At 36.2% G+C, this 17,471-nt stretch overlaps 1 protein-coding gene across 11 annotated transcripts in view; it reads left to right on the top strand.

Moving 5' to 3' along the window:
• Positions 1 to 17,471, top strand: part of tutl (immunoglobulin superfamily member turtle) — a 337,339-nt gene that overhangs the window by 307,349 nt on the left and 12,519 nt on the right. For 9 of the 11 annotated variants that reach the window (XR_015838863.1, XR_015838862.1, XM_088273972.1 and 6 more), the window contains 3 exons: positions 5,655 to 5,896; positions 11,660 to 11,930; positions 14,427 to 14,687. Coding sequence is in view for 9 of the 11 variants with exons in the window: in XM_088273972.1 (XP_088130098.1) it covers positions 5,655 to 5,896; positions 11,660 to 11,930; positions 14,427 to 14,687 (774 nt within the window). In the remaining 2 variants the exon portion in view is untranslated. The remainder of the gene's footprint in view (positions 1 to 5,654; positions 5,897 to 11,659; positions 11,931 to 14,426; positions 14,688 to 17,471) is intronic. The other 2 variants (XM_088273974.1, XM_088273973.1) reach the window with 1 other exon arrangement.

Raw genomic sequence — 17,471 nt, 5'->3', positions numbered from 1 at the left:
TGCCAGATATGTAAAACCAGGGGGCCGTTAACATTGTGTACTATACGTATTCACTGCAACGCTCGGATTGCGAAGTAAAATTTTAAATTACGATTCACCCTTTTACGGTGTGGAAACGTTTTCACGCTGCCGTGCATATAGAATATAGACCGTGTGTGCTTAAATTTCGTATTCATTACGGCGCTCTATGAAAATGAATACTGAAATTAAATTCCAAAATGGAGGCCTTTAAAATCTCTTGATTAAGAAAAATAATGGCGGTCGGACTGGGAACTGGAAAACCAGCTAACGAATATACGTAGGGATTTCAAAAAGTTCGTGGCAATGACGCGTTTACTGGATTTTATATTCAATTTATTTAAAATTTAGTTTATAGACTATTGAAGACCATAGCACTTGAACCACACATGGCTTCTCTTATTCTTTTAACCCTTTCCCTGTACTGTATATTACCGATGCAGTGTTATCCTGATTATTAATGACCGCTTTCTGCGCTTCAGGTATCGGACCAAGTTGATAATACAATACAATTTTAAAATGGAAAATCACTTATATTTATTTCGAACCCCTGGAAATCGAACCTGGGACCTTCAGCACAGTAATAAAAAGCGCTAACCATAATTGAACCCATAATATAATAATTATAATAACCATAGTTGAAAGAAAAAAGATTTATTGAAAGAAAAATACGAAAAATAATCTTCCATTTCAGTGCATTACGAAATAACTCCTATTGATATATCAACATAGATGAAGAAGAATATGAATGTCTGGGTATTTATGGGACTTACGACCTGTAAAAGATTGGTTTTAGTGATCACTTTATATACGTGTAACATTCACAACCCAAATTTCAGAAGTGTTGTATATAATATATCCTTCAATTGACACTTTTTTCATATACGAGTTCTCGGGAGCATCTAATGTATGGTTGAGTTAAGTACGTTTTTAATTAGCTGAGACTTCTACGAAATATACCTATGACAGGTTGTAAGCCTTGTAAATAGCTAGACTTTCATATTCTTCTTCTTCTTTGTTAAGATATGAAAAATATTACTCCTATATCGGCAAAAAATTGTGAACAAAGTATAGGAAAACTAATAACACTGTCAACGAAATTTCTAAGCAGTAGCTATTTTGTGTGAGATGGCACAAATGATACTTATCACCTGTCTGGATTATAAAAGCTAAGTTAGCCGCCTAATTTAGAAAAGCCGGAATATTCGATCCAAATGATGATAATGTCTGATGAAATGAACTCGTATAAAAATAGTCTACCCTGACTTTTTAAAACTGTCAAAGAATTTAAATGAGAAATATATTGCTCCGCGAATTGCAAATAAAAATGATAAAAAAATAAAAAGGAAGGTTTCCACGTGTGTTGATAATTTCACTAACGCAATAATATGTTCACAACATTTTGAGTGTGTCCAAATACTTGGCTTTTTACAGGACCTTGACCATATCAATTCATTATTTTAGTGCTTTCACACAAACATCATGGTTAGATTAACGCTGAGAACATCATAGTCTAAGCTTTAACTCGAAGGTGCACTGTTACTTGTTCACGAATCGGGGTTTTCTCCATTCAGCAGTTATTTGTAAATTTTTTGACATATCAACGATGTTAGTGAAAGCATTTTACATATTAATGAGTTACGTATAAAATACAGTTACAAAAGACGAAAAAGAAACTTTATAAAAGTACTTACGTCATTTTAACTTACTCAGTAGACTGCATATGGAATATGTACATAGTTAAGAAAGAAATTAAAATAATGGTAAAAAAAAGGAATTATTTTTTTACTCAATAGTGGAGTGCCGCAGGGTACCTTTCTAGACCCTGTCTTATATATAGCAAGAAGAAAAAATTGTTTGATAAAGAAGTTGATGTCGACAAATTGGTGGTTGATAAGAAGAAATTTATATTTTTTGACATCTCAACATAGATGAAGAAGATTATGAAAGTCTGGATATTTACAAAGTATTTGTAAATACCCAAACTTTTATATTCTTCTTCATTTATGTTGAGATATCAAAAAATGCAGGAATATATAATAAAATACATGCGGAGCCGATACGTGCAACTAAGCTCAAAATAAGATCCTTCCAGAGTAAGATGCGTACATGCAATTAACCAGCTGCCTAAACTGTTAAAAAAACTTATTTATTTTAATTTAAGTGTATCTTTTTATTTCTGTTATTTATCGTACATTAAATACCTTACTTCTTTTGGAAGTCCCTACGAATTCTATTTTAGGATTTTACTTCGCATCGCGAGTTTTCGGTAATTTCATTTTTGAAAGCGCATTGCATAAGTCACTTTTATTTTTTGGCAACGAAGGAACATTAAATGCAGATATCTGCCGACGAAGTCGTTTTTGGAGGTTTACGATTTGGCAACCAACTTCTCCGTACAACTATACTGGCATATACTACGCGACAATACACTACAGCCGATCAAACACAGGGTTTTCCAATATTTAAAAAATATACCGAAGTACCAACCCCAATTTTGGGTAGGCACTGGGAATATTAAACTTTCACTATATCCAATATATCTATGCCTTAGAGGGCGAATGTATTAATTACTAAAGTTCACTTTTTAAGTCGTCAATGCAGAAACCAAATGTTATAAAAATAGAAACCATACTCTGTACTTATGCACTCTGTTCAGTTGTCAAAATGTCAAAATGTCACCTCTTTCCAATAAAATAAACATAGGTCAAATGTTTTAGCACACGAAAATGCCCAATCTCATGCAATCCACGCAAAAACATAATTTTTGTGAAGAAAAATATATACCATTTTTGCAGAAAAATTTTTACCAATTGGAAAAAAAATGCTATTTTTGTACAGAAAGATATTTTTTACGTTTTTTAAACATCTTTTTTTCTGTAAATGACGTTTATGATAGAAAAAATAAACATCTGATTTTGTCAATATGTGTTCATTTTTAAAAAATTAATCCCCGGAATATCAAGAAATGTAAAATTAGTTCGTTTTCTCTTTTATGCACCGATATACATATAACTATTCCACGTACATAATACAATAGCTCTTAAACGAGCTCTCTATCTACGATTTCTAGATCAACGAAACTATTTTCAAATCATACTTTTGAACTCACACTCTTTTTAAAAGCAATTTCAAAATATTTTTCTGCATTCGCGTAATGCAATTAATGCAATTCCAGCGATTCCTTTATGTTACATATATAAATGTTCCGGTCAACGCAACTGAGATTTGGAGTCCCAAATATCTGAACGTAGATCACCAATGACCCTCTCTATTACAAAAGAAAGACTTGAGTGCAACTAACGCAATTTCAGCTATTGTTTTAAATTTATGTCCATAGGGACGACGCGGCAACCTTGTTTGCATCCAGTTTGGATATCCGCGGCAGTCGTTAGCCCAGGCTCTATATATCCGTCAATCACTGCAATAATTCCTCATTATCCACTTTACCGTACGATTCCCCAATATTGTATTTATATTGCCAGCTATAAATCAACACTGTAGACTTTTATCATAAATCACCCGGTTACTTTATTCCACTATCCCTATAAATCACTTGCCTTCAACTCAATATAGGCCTTCTGACCTTTGGGACGCTCGCAAACCCTCACCGTTTACGTGTCCCGTCCGGCGATTCTATTTGTATCTTAAACTGTGCTGTATTCACCCCGTTATCTGCCATATCTTTTTCTTCTTCTTCCTTCTTACAGATCCGAGAATCTGTGTGTTCCGTAATCTGTCTCTTGTGACGTGGACTGGCAGCTGTCACGCTTTGGAGGTCTTCCAGGTGGTCTTCTTCCATGTGGGTTCTCTTGAAGTGCGATTCGGGCCAGTCTAGTTTATTGCATTCTATTGTCATGGGCATTTCAGAATCATCTTCGCTGTCTTCCCCATCTGACTATATCCCCCGTACTATTAAAGTTTATGAATTTCCGTGTTCCTCATTGGGTTTCTTAACGCGTTTCTGGATAATGCACCTTAATGCCTGCATTTCTGAAGTTCTTAAAAGAGATTTGGTTCTCACTGTGATTTAACTTTTGGGCAAATAAGTCCCTGTTTAGAGCGGCTGCAGACAAACTAAAAGTTGCCATGATGATTGCTGACCTTCAGCGTGGACCGGCACAGTAAGAAGACAAGCATTAAGAGGTTATGCATTATACATAACAAGATTGACCTCTAACTAGCAAGACGCTATCATGTTTTTCATTAAGTCGGCGTCTAATTGAAATACACCCCAATTGTTACTTTAACTTTGAAGTCACCCCAATTGTGACTGAATTACACATTTAAAAAACGACAGCAATTTCGTATTTACATTTGAATGTAAATGACAGCCTAAGCACTAGAAGAAATTCGACAATTTATAAGCAGAACCTCGTGACAAATGGATTCATATTTTTATTTTTGAGCAAACGACATAAAATTGTCGATCATCAGAATTAATCTGCCGCAACTACGAAGGTACCCAAACTGAACAATTACTTTCGTTTTATTACTTTCCGTTATACGATCGAATATTCGGGTTTATGACGAATATTAAATTTCGGTATTCGGGATAGAATACCCTAAAATTGTACTTTAGAAATTAAAATACATCAGATATCGATAATAATTATTTACAAATATTCAAAATCCGGAAAAAGCGTATCTTTCTGTTATTTCTTTTTTCTTTGTACCTACCCCCTAATATTCCTTTACAACAAGGGCTGGGATTCTACACGGAAGTTATCGCATCAACCACGCAGTGGATATAACTTTACATATTTATAATATTATTATTAAAACATCAACATCCGTATGTAATCAATGCCCTGGACATAAGGGTTAAGTGATCGCATTTCCTTCTCGACTAATTTTCACCCTCGTTCTGTCATGGATGCCTTTCACAAGTAGCACATGAACAATGGAATCTCTCCCAACCGTATTCCTGGATCTGATACAGAAGCATCTAGGTTTCCTGATGGACCACTCTTGAAAATCAATTTCATTTTATAAACTAAGGTGCGAAAATTATTAGACGATGTGAGACAAAATTGTATCCCGATTTTACTGTGAATTTACATTTCATGGCTTTCAATGTTTCTGTCACTGGCAATCTAAATAATATATGTTTGTAAAACCAAAAAAATATTACGGATCGTCTTTCGACTCTTTGCCGAAGTCAAATTCACCAATTCTTCTGCCACTTGTTCGTAGACCACCTGGAGAGGCTTGACATCACCGGATGCCTTGAAGGTCGGAGGGCCAGAGGTAGATCTCCAACCCGCTGGCCGACTAGGTGAAAGAGATTACAGGCCTCTCCGTTGCGGGAGCTCTAAAGCTGCACAATGCAGGGACCATTGGCGGAGTGTTGTCCGAGGTTCCAGAGGAAGCCAGCAAGGGGGCCACGATCCTCAGCAATGAGGAAAACGATCAAAGAAGAAGATCCTTTCTTTATTTTAGTGCTTTCACACAAACATCATGGTTAGATTACCGCAGAGACATCATAGTCTAAGCTTAACTCGAAGGTGCACAGTTTAAACCCGCGTTGTGCCAAGCGGGTTTCCCGCAATGTATCGGACCCTCCCAATACCTTCGATCGAGAAGAAGATCCAGTTCACGCGGCATTTTTAACTTGTCGATTGTTTTTGTTCCAGGAGATGCTATCATTCTCAACTGCCAGGCGGAGGGCACTCCCACGCCGGAGATCCTCTGGTACAAGGATGCCAATCCTGTGGAGCCTTCCGCTACTATTGGCATCTTCAATGATGGCACCGAGTTGCGCATCAGTAACATCCGCCACGAGGACATCGGGGACTATACGTGCATCGCGCGCAACGGTGAGGGACAGGTTTCCCACACTGCAAGGGTGATTATAGCGGGCGGCGCCGTCATCACGGTAAATCATCAGCAGACACCAAAACAAAACGACCCACCCACTCCCTCCCCTGTTCGGTTCTGACCCCACTTTACTGCACCTTACTGCTACCGACCCGACCCGACCCAACGCTTCCGGACACATCTCTCGGTCTGAGCCTTTTATTTATTTCCGCATCTCACTTTTTGTCTCAGTTTTTTACCGACCTTTGCATATATTCTGGCGTACTAAGCACACGGGGCCATCTACATTAAATAATTATTTATTTTCCTCTATTTTTTATTTAAGTTTTACTCAGTAATTACCACTATTTCTTTAAATCTACTGTGACACATATTTTATGTATTCCGCAGTAAAATTTTCAAACACCGTATGTGAAGCTAAGTCTAAATTTTAGAGGTGTGTCCTTGGGACGTTGGAGGTTGAAGAGCGGGTATGGACTGTTTGATATTTTTATTTATTTATTTATTTATTTATTAAATATTTAAAAACTTTAATCACCCCATCCAAAAATGGACCATTCAAAAAATAAGAAACGGCTCCTACCCCCTCTTCAACCTTCAACGTCTCAAGGACACAAATCTAAAATTTACACTTAGCTTCACATACGGTGTTTGAAAATGATGCGGAATGCATCGAAACACGTGTTACAATAGATTTTAAGTAAATGTGGTATTTACTGAGTGAAACTTAAATTAAAAACTGTTAGATTCTACCACAAAGTGACGAATCGATTGACGGTATTATTTTTCTCTCTCTGAAGGTCAACGACAACAAAGTCAGCAACAGCAGACCACTAATTATAATTCATATCGTTAACTAGTTTTGAGTTAGATTTCCATATCGAATGTTAAATTTGGATTTTTTAAATATCATCGCTTGGTATTTGGGTTTTTCTTTGCATGCTTGATTATTGATAGTTACATTCAATAGAACTTTTACTTTTCTCAATAAATGAAGAAAAATTGTGGTTTATTGATCTTTTGTAAAATCTTAATTCATCGCCCCCTCTGTACTTAGTACGGTAGCAAATACAGCAAACGCCAATTGAGTCAATAGCTTACGTAAATGTGAAAAATTTTAAATAAAATATTTATCAGCTGCATCCAAAAATGGACCATTCCAAAAATTCTGGAAAAAGTCATTCTAGAGATATAATAACGTAACCAATATTAGAATTGCTGACAATTCAATAATTACTTACTTATTTATTCAACAGTGACGAAGCATCTTTCTGTGTGAAGGGGATATGGAAGTCTTGGAATATTCAGGACTCATGGCTTGGCATTACCTGATTTAAGTGACAACTTTACATGCTGTGACGTTCATCATTCTGCTCATTACTGAACATTTATTTTACCTCAAATTTTGGACGTTGTTTACATTCTATACCCAACCGCTTTCGTATCTTAGTTAAAACAAATTGAACGAGCTGCCATCTGTTGAACACTTTGTGAAGTAAATAAATAGCCTGCACTTTTTTTCCATAGGTGAAAATTATCAAGGATTATTTCCACCTACTAAGAGATGCTTGAAATATGATTTCAATTTATGTATCGTCATATAAATGCATAAATACCCTAACTGAATCCAAGGATTTTTTAAGGGAGGCAAATAAACTGTTGAAAGTGGGTTTTCTCTATCATCTAGGTTTCTTTTAACATTTAGATCTATAATATTTGAATAGCTTATTATTTAATACAAGAACTTTCTGTACCACAAACTCAGTAACATAAAGAACACAATACACAATTAAAAACAAATTTGACTCGTTGCTGACTTAGGATAGTTCTGCATACAGGTGACGATATTTCCTTTTTGAATAGTCGATTATTAACAAAGTACAGATAAGATTAGAGTGGAAAGATGTTGACTTCATTATTTTCACTTCTCAACAGCCAATTAGTTATATTATACATCATATGCAACATTCAAGAATTAAGACGATATGGTTATTCAACATTGAGCAGAATAATAAACATTACATACCTATATAAGGCGATCATTTAAGCCAGAGAATGACAGCTTGTAAGCTTTGTCAATGCCAAGATTTTCATGTTTACTTCTTATGAAAAATAGGATTCGACTCTCTCGAGACGTCCATTATATAGGGTGCTTTTTTAGAGGTTTGGTTTTTAAACTGGCAACACTGTTTCTACAGACTGTCAATTTGACAGTCGACAGTTGATTTGTAGTCAGTGCGTTTTGCCATTTCACTATGAATAAACTGAATGACCATTATGCGCGTCGTAGGTTCGGTAAATGAGCCAAAAACAATATTCAGCTTGATCCTCTTTTTCAACGCAAATTTTTGTTTCATCGATGAGGTACATTATTGGTGAAATGGCTAAAAAGCAGAATTGTCGAATTTAGAGTGGAAAAAACCCAGAAGCCTTTGTCGAAACGCTCTAACATCCATTAAAAGTCAGTGTTTAGTGTGGTTTATGGGCAGATGAAACCATTGGACCATATTTTTTAAAAGACGATGCCGGCCGAAATGTTGCGGTCAAATGGAGAGCGTTACAAAACCATGATTACTGGCTTCTTCGTACCTCAGTTGAATGTCATTTATGTGACAGAGTTGTGGTTTCAACAAGATGGTGCAACAGGCAGCACGGTGGGTGCCACCATCAATTTATTGCGAGAAATTTTAATTTTTATACCTCTAAAAAAAACACCCTATGTAAATGTATTTTGATGTTTAGCACTCGGGGCTTATTTTCACAAAAAATCTTGTTTTTTCAAGCAACAACAATTTGCGACTATTTAGTCTAAAAGACTCATTGTATTGAATTGTACGTACGAAAGACCATTCTTATACTCTGCCATTCATTTCTCGAGCTTCTCCCCCTTACTTTAAATCAAGCATCCTAAGTTGTACTTTCGTTTTGATTATTTTTCGCTGCATTGTTGAAAATGTCCCCGTGCGAATATTTTTGCTTAATTTCGATATGATTTATTTATTTCTCATACAAATCAGTTTATCCCTCCCGAAGTCCGAACTAATTGGCAATAATCCGATACTTGAGGCGCTCGACCTAAATCACCCCTGGTCACATGTTGAAGTTGTTGGGGGCTGTGAACGAAAAACGAAAAATCAGCTTCTTTACAAAGTTCATTCACAATCATCTCGCCTCATTCCACTTGTTTCCATTTTATTCCATTTTTATTTCATCCTCAATCCACCTCAACTCTTCCGCATCATCGCAAACTAATTCTTGAAATTTAGCAAGAAAGCTTACCGTATCTTTCTTCGTCATAGATTAGTTTGTGATGATAACGACAATTTTTGTATTTGATTTTGAAATTAATCTAAATATTTGTTTTGATACTTGATTAAATTTAAACAGTAATTTTCACTAAATGTTTGTATAATTCTTGTTTTAAAGTTTGCTTTTTCTGTACTGTAATTGATCTTAAAGAGCTTAAAATTGATACATAATAATAGTACAGTAAATCTGGTCTCGAATGCTTTACACACACAAGAGTCGTCTAAACGTCTTCAAAACTGAAGGATGATATTATAATGTTATTAGTACCTGAAACGCAAGGCTCATCACCTTGCCTTCGCGTAATTAACGTTCAAGATACAATATAATACGGTGCCCTATGCACCATGGATTCAGATAAAGGTTAGAAGATGAAGAATTTGAATTCCAGTTCTGCGATGCGGATGCTAAATTCAAAATGGCGATGTTGACGCTGTCAGTGCTCTACACCTAGACATAATGTTACATCGCAATTTGCCTCTGTTGGCTTCCACACAGCTTGATGTTGCGGGAGTAGAGAATAGAAATGGGCGATCGAATAAAAAACCGAAATAAATAACGACTTCTTTACTTACATAATTCGGTTTTTGTGTTCGATTATTGAAAGCTAATCACGCCTATAAGTGCACAAATTTAGTTGATAATTGCGTATTTGTAGAGTCTTATATATTTGACACCAAAACCTAAAACTGGAAAGTAATATTTACCGTGAAAAAGCTAAGAACTCCATCCCATTCGGATATTCGTAAGAGTAACAGTTACCCGTTAGACGCATCTCTAGCAGAGAACTTAGTGTTGTGTAAAGTATTCGACAGGATTCATTTAACAACTTTTATTTGTGTTTGCTTTATCATCTCTCCATTCATGTGATGTGCTTCAATACAAACACATCTTAATATCTAAGCTTTTTATTATATATTTTTGGAAATTATTGCCAGATTTTTTTGATCTTTTCGACTGACAGTATTATTCAGCTGCAAAATAAAACAAATCACTACTGGCTATAATTTATGCATATTTTTAATTGCTGATTAAAGTCAAACATCTTTTTGGTGGTTATAATGTGTTTTTGGTGGCTGTCACTATATGTGTTGGTGCTACATTGGGTTCCCCAAGTTACCATTTGTCTATGGTTTGGAGAAATGTGAGCGAGAGAGCGATATGACAAATAATTTCGAAAGCATAGATCAGAGAACATGTTCAAATGAAAAAGTACTTAAATTTCCGCTTAACTGGCAATACAGGAGGCTCTATAATTATGCTATAATGATAAATAAAGCCCAAAAAAATTATTTAAGAAATATTTTATTTTCAATTGGTCTCAGTGTTTGTGATAAATTATTCACATTTACTTTCCTTATCCTGCCTGGAGACAAGCTTCTAAAAGTAGACTTTTCGGGTTATTCCTTATAAAATAAAGTTATATTGTCAGTAAATTCAATGACTGAATGCAATGAAATGCGACCTCTCAGAAGAATGTGCGACATAACGATGTATGATAAATGTTCGAATAGTGAAATAAAGAAGGAATGCAAAGCTGAGATAAGCATTATCGATAAAATTACAAAAGGTGTGTTGAGATGGTTTGGACATGTGGAACGAATGAGTGAAGAAATAACAGTAAAATAAATTTACGAGGCGAATGTAGTTGGAAAAAGGAGCGTAGGAAGAGCGAGAAAAACTTTGCACGGTATGCCAGATACTTGAAAGCGGTCGGGTTAGGAGTCTTTTTTGAATTACCTAACGTCCAAGTGACTCTGAAATCTAGCTACGGCTTATGCAACACCGTTTGTCATGTCCCTACTCAGGCTTCAACTTTAAAAGTTTCATAGCCTATGCCTACTTGTGAGTGGATTTACTCTTTATGTTTAAAGTTACTATAATTTCATGTAATTCATGAGTGAAAATTCTAGGCAAAAACACTCGCTATCTCGCTAGAGGCATGAGTTTAGAGTTTAGAGGTTAGGAGTCGAAACAATCGTCGGGTATATATGAGGAGATGCGTGAACGTGGAAGAGGCGAATAATGTTTGCAAAGACAGAGTGGTGTGGCGTTCTATTATCTCTGTCTACCCCTGCCGGGAAGCACCGTGATGGTTAGTTAGTTTAGTTAGTTAGTAAATTCGTGAGATCTCTCGTCTCGCCTCTCTCGCGCACTATCTGCGGAGGTCCTCACCAAAAAGTTACATTTCCAATATTGCACAAAAAAATCTTTTAAATGCAAATCTGTTCTGTTTACTGTATTTTATCGAAATCTTAATTAAAGTTGCGACAAAACGTGACCAATCCTGTGTTAAACCAATATGAAATCATTAAATCGCACCAAAACGTAACAATTTTACAAGCTGGAATTCCTGATTACTTAAAATCATTTACAACGGAAATGTACGTTTTGGTGAGGACCTCCCAACTATGGAGGGGGGGGGCACAGAACACGCATTATGGCGACTAAAAGGTGCGGGCCGAGTGCGCGCGGAGGATTGATGGAGTCGCCTAACCGTGAACCGATTGCGAAGATGCCGCCAACGAACCAGACGAAGCTGGAGGGCGAGAAGGTGCAGTTCTCGTGCGAGGCCAAGGCGCTGCCCGGGAACGTGACGGTGAAGTGGTTCCGCGAGGGCGCGCCCGTCAAGGAGGTGGCCTCGCTGGAGACGCGCGTCACCATCCGGCGCGACGGCTCGCTGGTCGTGAACCCAGTGGCGGCCGACGACAGCGGCCAGTACCTGTGCGAGGTCTCCAACGGCATCGGCGAGCCGCAGAGCGCCTCCGCCTACCTGAACGTCGAGTGTGAGTACATTGCGTTATATGACCTTTCGTTTCTTAGGGTAGTGACTGACCGGAGCATCAGCGAGCATCCGAAACTATGGATGGAGTGCTCGGCTCGCTGTACTGACTATACGAATGCCCGCATCGTAACGTGTTACGTTACGACGAAATGGCTCCGGTCAGTCACCACCCTTATGCCTACTACCCACAGATCTTATTTCTACTTTTACATTTTTTTACATTTTTTTAGAGATATATTTGTGTTTTTACTACACAAATATTTCAATTTCATACTATTTCTGTGAGCCTAAGCGGCTCATTATTAGAAATAGGTATCAAATTGTGGTAGAGTGGATTCGAACCGAGATACACTGACTTAAGAGTTCGCAACAACCACAGGACCACAACCCCATGGTAAAATCGAAAAAGTCCGCGACACTAACCACGGGACCACAACCCGACATAATATGTTCGTAATATTAGCACTCTTTTTTTAATTACCTAACGTCCAAGTGACTCTGAAATCTAGCTACTGGTTATGCAACACCGCTTATCATGACCCTACTCAGGCTCACTACCGTAGCCATGTGTGTGAGTAGTGCTATGGTAAAGACGTGTATTGTTTGCTAGCTGTTGTAGTGATTGTCCTGACGAAGAGACGGATAGCTATGTCTGTGAATAGTGCTATGGTTGTGACTTGTAGTATTGTTTGCATAGTGTTGTAGTGATTGTCCTTTCGAAGAGACGGGTAAGACTCGAAACCGGAAGACAAAAATTCTCGGTGAGTGGTTATAATACTAATATTACTAACATTTTTGTTAAAATAATATAAAGTTTAAAATGACTAACCACAAAGTAAATGCTTTGAATGTTAATAATATTGAGGATCTTATTTCAATTACTTTCAATGTATAACTATACTTGCACAACCATTTGTGGTTCAGACAGAGTAACTTGTGTAAAGATATGTAGATATGTAAAGAAATGTATTCCTTTAATTTTTGAATTTCAAAAGTGTTCCGCCGATAAAACAGAGTGCGACAGAAAAAAAAACAAGTATGACGTTCACTTGTGTAAAGAAATGAATTCCATTAATTTTTGAATTTCAAAAATATTCTGCCGATAAAACAGAGTGCGATAGTGAAAAACCAAGATGGTGGCGTTACGTCGGTTTTTAGAATGCTTGATAATCTTAAAGTGTTATTTTATAACAATTTATTTTTAATGTCGCGTAGGATTGCGAAAATAGTATGATATTTAAGCATTTGTGTTAATATATTTTTTTTTTAATATTTGTATTTTAAAAAAATTACAGGTAAGAAACGCAATCCTTTTACACCATCTCAGGTCATCAATTTTCTCAATATAACACTTGAGTTTTCAGAAGTTTTAGAAGTACTTTCTTCACAAATAACAAGGTTTTCGGGCAGCTTTTTTCGCCGATTTAGATAGCAGTGTGTAAACTACAAGATCCATAGCACATAAGCAGGTCAAACAAAACCTAGCACATACCTCTTTTGGTCAAAAGAACTTTGATTATTATGCAATAAAGTTGTACAACCTGCTTCTATAATCTATAAAGTCATTAAAAATAGGAAATAAATATAAAAGTACTATTCATAAGTGAATAATGGAAGTGGGCGGATCTGAAATATTTTTTTTGTAGATCGCATCATTCAGCCGTTTGCAGACAGTTAGAATTCCATTTTGAATTGTTGGGTAATATATCCAAAATTAAACACGGTTATTAGATTGAATTCTACTCTACTAATATATATGATAATATGTGACGCGTTTCATCTTATTGAGACATTATCAAACACTCTGATTGATATAACCATTAATATTTTAAATTTATAAATGAAATATTCAGGAATTAAATACTTCAATAAACTTCCCTCCCTAAAGAAATAAAAAAATTAGAAGGTAAAATTCTTAAGAAAAAAAATATTCCCATTACATATAAATTTGAAAAAAACATGTATAAAAGAAAAGAAAAAGATTATTAATCAAATAAAACAATAAATCTTGAGTGTAAGTCCCTCTCCAAGCGCAAGAGCTCAGTCTCTTTTTTGGAGAGGCACAGCGAAACTAAAATTATAAGTGCCATATGTATTGAAATGTATAGAAATTGTATCAAATTGTATTTAAAAATGTAACTTTATGATAATAATAAATCCCTTACCGCACCCCAATGGTGCATAGGGCACTACTTCATATAAACGCAGTGTTATCTCGATCGATTACACATGAAGGAAAGGTGATCAGCCCTCCACTTCAGGTACCAGTCCAGTGTAATATTGAATAAATATTAGAGTGAAAAAATCACTTATATTTATTAAACCCCCCTGGGAATCGAACCTGGGACCTCCAGAACGGTAGGCGATCATGCTGACCATTACACTACGGAGGCGGACATATAACTTTATTAAATACGGACTTTATTAAATAAATAAAATAAATGGTTTACAAATTAAATGCCAAATGTATAAATAAGTATTGTTGAACAAATTGCAGATCCAGCTAAAGTGACGTTCACCCCGACGGTGCAGTACCTGCCCTTCCGGCTGGCGGGGGTGGTGCAGTGCTACATCAAGGCCAACCCGCCGCTGCAGTACGTCACGTGGACCAAGGACAAGCGCCTGCTGGAGCCCTACCAGACCAAGGACATCGTCATCATGAACAACGGCTCCTTGCTCTTCACCAGGGTCAACCAGAACCACCAGGGCCGCTACACCTGCACGCCGTACAACGCCCAGGGCACGCAGGGTTCTTCAGGTGACCTCACCTTATTCTGGACCACTTGCCGATCCTTTCAATCTCCTCATCAATCTTCCTCGGAGGAAGTATTCAACTAATCACAACTCATGACAGTCAGACAACTTTTTTATTATTTTTTTTTTTTTTCTAATTGTATACATTTATTTAAATCACAATTTTAAACAATTTTTTTGCAGAGACAGACCAAGTCACCTTGTGTGTCTTGTCGGTAGAATTCTTTTTTTAATACATGTTTTATTGTTTTTAACAATTTTAACCTAATATACACACAAAAAAAGAGAAAAATGAAAAATATAATTTTTTTTTTCTTAAGTTATCTTATATTACAACTAATATAAACTATTATATACACTTGATTTACTACATCTACATATATATTTACATTTCCTTACAGTAAACAAAACAGATGGGTAAATGATCAAGAGTTAATTTTACGAAAATTGTAAAATGTGTATATTCTTAATTTTTTTCTCTTTTTTGTGTATATATGGTTAAAATCGTTAAAAACAATAAAAAATGTATTATAAAAGAACTCCACCTACAAGACACAAGATGGCTTGGTGGGTGTCTGCAAAACTTTTTTAAAAAAGTTCTTAATATGTATAAATTGTGATTTAAATAAATGTATACAAATAAAAAATAAAAAAAATGTTTTAAATTCTTTCAGACTCTTTTCATTCTTCATACATTCAGGCATCTCATCATACATTTTCAAACCCTTATACATTAAACCGCCTCCATAGTGTAATGGTCAGCACGCTCGGCTACCGTTCTGGAGGTCCCGGGTTTGATTCCCAAATGGGGGTAAAATAAATATATGTGATGTTTTCACTGTAATATTTATTCAATATTACCCTGGACTGGTACCAGAAGCGGAGGGCTGATCACCTTTCCTTCATGTGTAAACGATCAAGATAACACTGCGTTTATATGACGCAGTGCCCTCTGCACCATTGGGGTGCGGATAAGGGTTTTATTATTATACATTAAACAATTTTGCGACAATTACAATTTTCATAAAATTAACTCTTGATCATTCACCCATTCCTTTATTTTGCCTTTATTCCATATTATATTTTGACCTCTTACATCCGTCGGCAACAAATTAAAAATGTTCGGAATGATATATTGCAGTGTTAGACTCCCATATTTACTGTAAATTCTTGGGACTATCAAACCTTCGTTGGGTGTAAATCTGTAAACTATAGGCTAAAACTATCCTTACTTACACAAATCACAAAAAAATGCCTCATGAAAACGGCACATCAATCACCAATAACACACTGCAAGAAAACATTCATAGAACCTTAAGATCAAAAAATGCAGAAACATTTCAAACAAAATCAAACATTTACCTCGTTTGGTCAAAAGAACATTGAATAGTACGCAATAAACTTCTGCTTCCATAATCCCTAAAGTCATTTAATAACAAAACTATTTATAAAAAAAAACTAACTAACTAACTAACCATCACGCCGCTTCCCCGCAGGGGTAGGCAGAGAGAATAGAACGCCACACCACTCTGTCTCTGCAAACATTCTTCGCCTCTTCCGCGTTCATGCATCTCCTCACACATACCCGCCGATTGTTTCGACTCCTAACCTGACCACTTTCAAGTTATTGGCATACTTGATCGTGCCAAGTTTTTCTCGGTCTTCCTCTGCTCCTTTTTCCAATTACATTCGCCTCATAAATTTGTTTTATCGTTCTTTCCTCACTCATTCGTTCTACATGTCCAAAACATCTCAACACACCTTTCTTAATTTTATCGATAATGCTTGCCTCAGCTTTGCATTCTTTCCTTATTTCCTTATTCAAACATCCATCATACATCGTTTTGTCGCACATTCTTCTGAGAGATTGCATTTCGACTGCATTCAGTCTACTTTCATCCTTTTTTTGCCAACTCCATGTTTCACTTCCATACATTAGGGTCGGAACCAGAACTTCGTTGTGTACTATTTATAAAAGAGCTTTTAATAATAGGATAATGGAAGTGGGTAGAACCAAAGTATTTGTAAAACCCATACACGGAATATTCAAAATATATACTGGGACAACAGCCAAATTTGTGAACAGGACACACTCAAAATATTCATATTATTTTTTGACACCTCATCAAAGATGAAGAAGAATATGGAAGTCTGGGCATTTACGGGGCTGACGACCGTCATAGGCTGGTTTAAGTGATCACTTTACACACGTGTAACATTCACCAATTCTACCCATTATTGACAACCACACTACTCAAATTCTTGGAAGTTCTGTATATATGAACAAATTTAGAAACCTTATTCTTGAATCACTAGAACTTCACTAGAGACATCTATTGGTGAGATGTAAATAGATAATAATAATCTCACCAATAGATGTCTCTAGTGAAGTTCTAGTGATTCAACAACAAGGTTTCTAAATTGGTTCATATATACAGAACTTCTAAGAATTTGAGTAGTGTGGTTCTCAATAATGGGTAGAATTGGTGAATGTTACACGTGTCTAAAGTTATCACTTAAACCAGCCTATGACGGTCGTCAGCCCCGTAAATGCCCAGACTTCCATATTCTTCTTCATCGTTGATGAGGTGTCAAAAAATAATATAGAAATAACTCCTGTAATAGGAGATAATCCAGATTTTGTGAACAAGTATTTGGACACACTCAAAATGTTGCTCAAAATATTCAGTTTAACGTGCACCATCCGCCTCCGTGATGTAATAGTTAGCGTGTTTAGCTACCGTGCTGCAGGTCCCGGGTTCGATTCCCAGGGGGGGGGGGTGAAAAC

This window comes from Brachycentrus maculatus, unplaced genomic scaffold (genome assembly GCF_059751285.1).
Source record: "Brachycentrus maculatus isolate JH-2025_06_01 unplaced genomic scaffold, ASM5975128v1 h1tg000624l, whole genome shotgun sequence".
Taxonomy (NCBI): domain Eukaryota; kingdom Metazoa; phylum Arthropoda; class Insecta; order Trichoptera; family Brachycentridae; genus Brachycentrus; species Brachycentrus maculatus.
The sequence above is the reverse complement of the archived record's forward strand: the minus strand, read 5'-3'. Positions and strand labels throughout refer to the sequence as shown.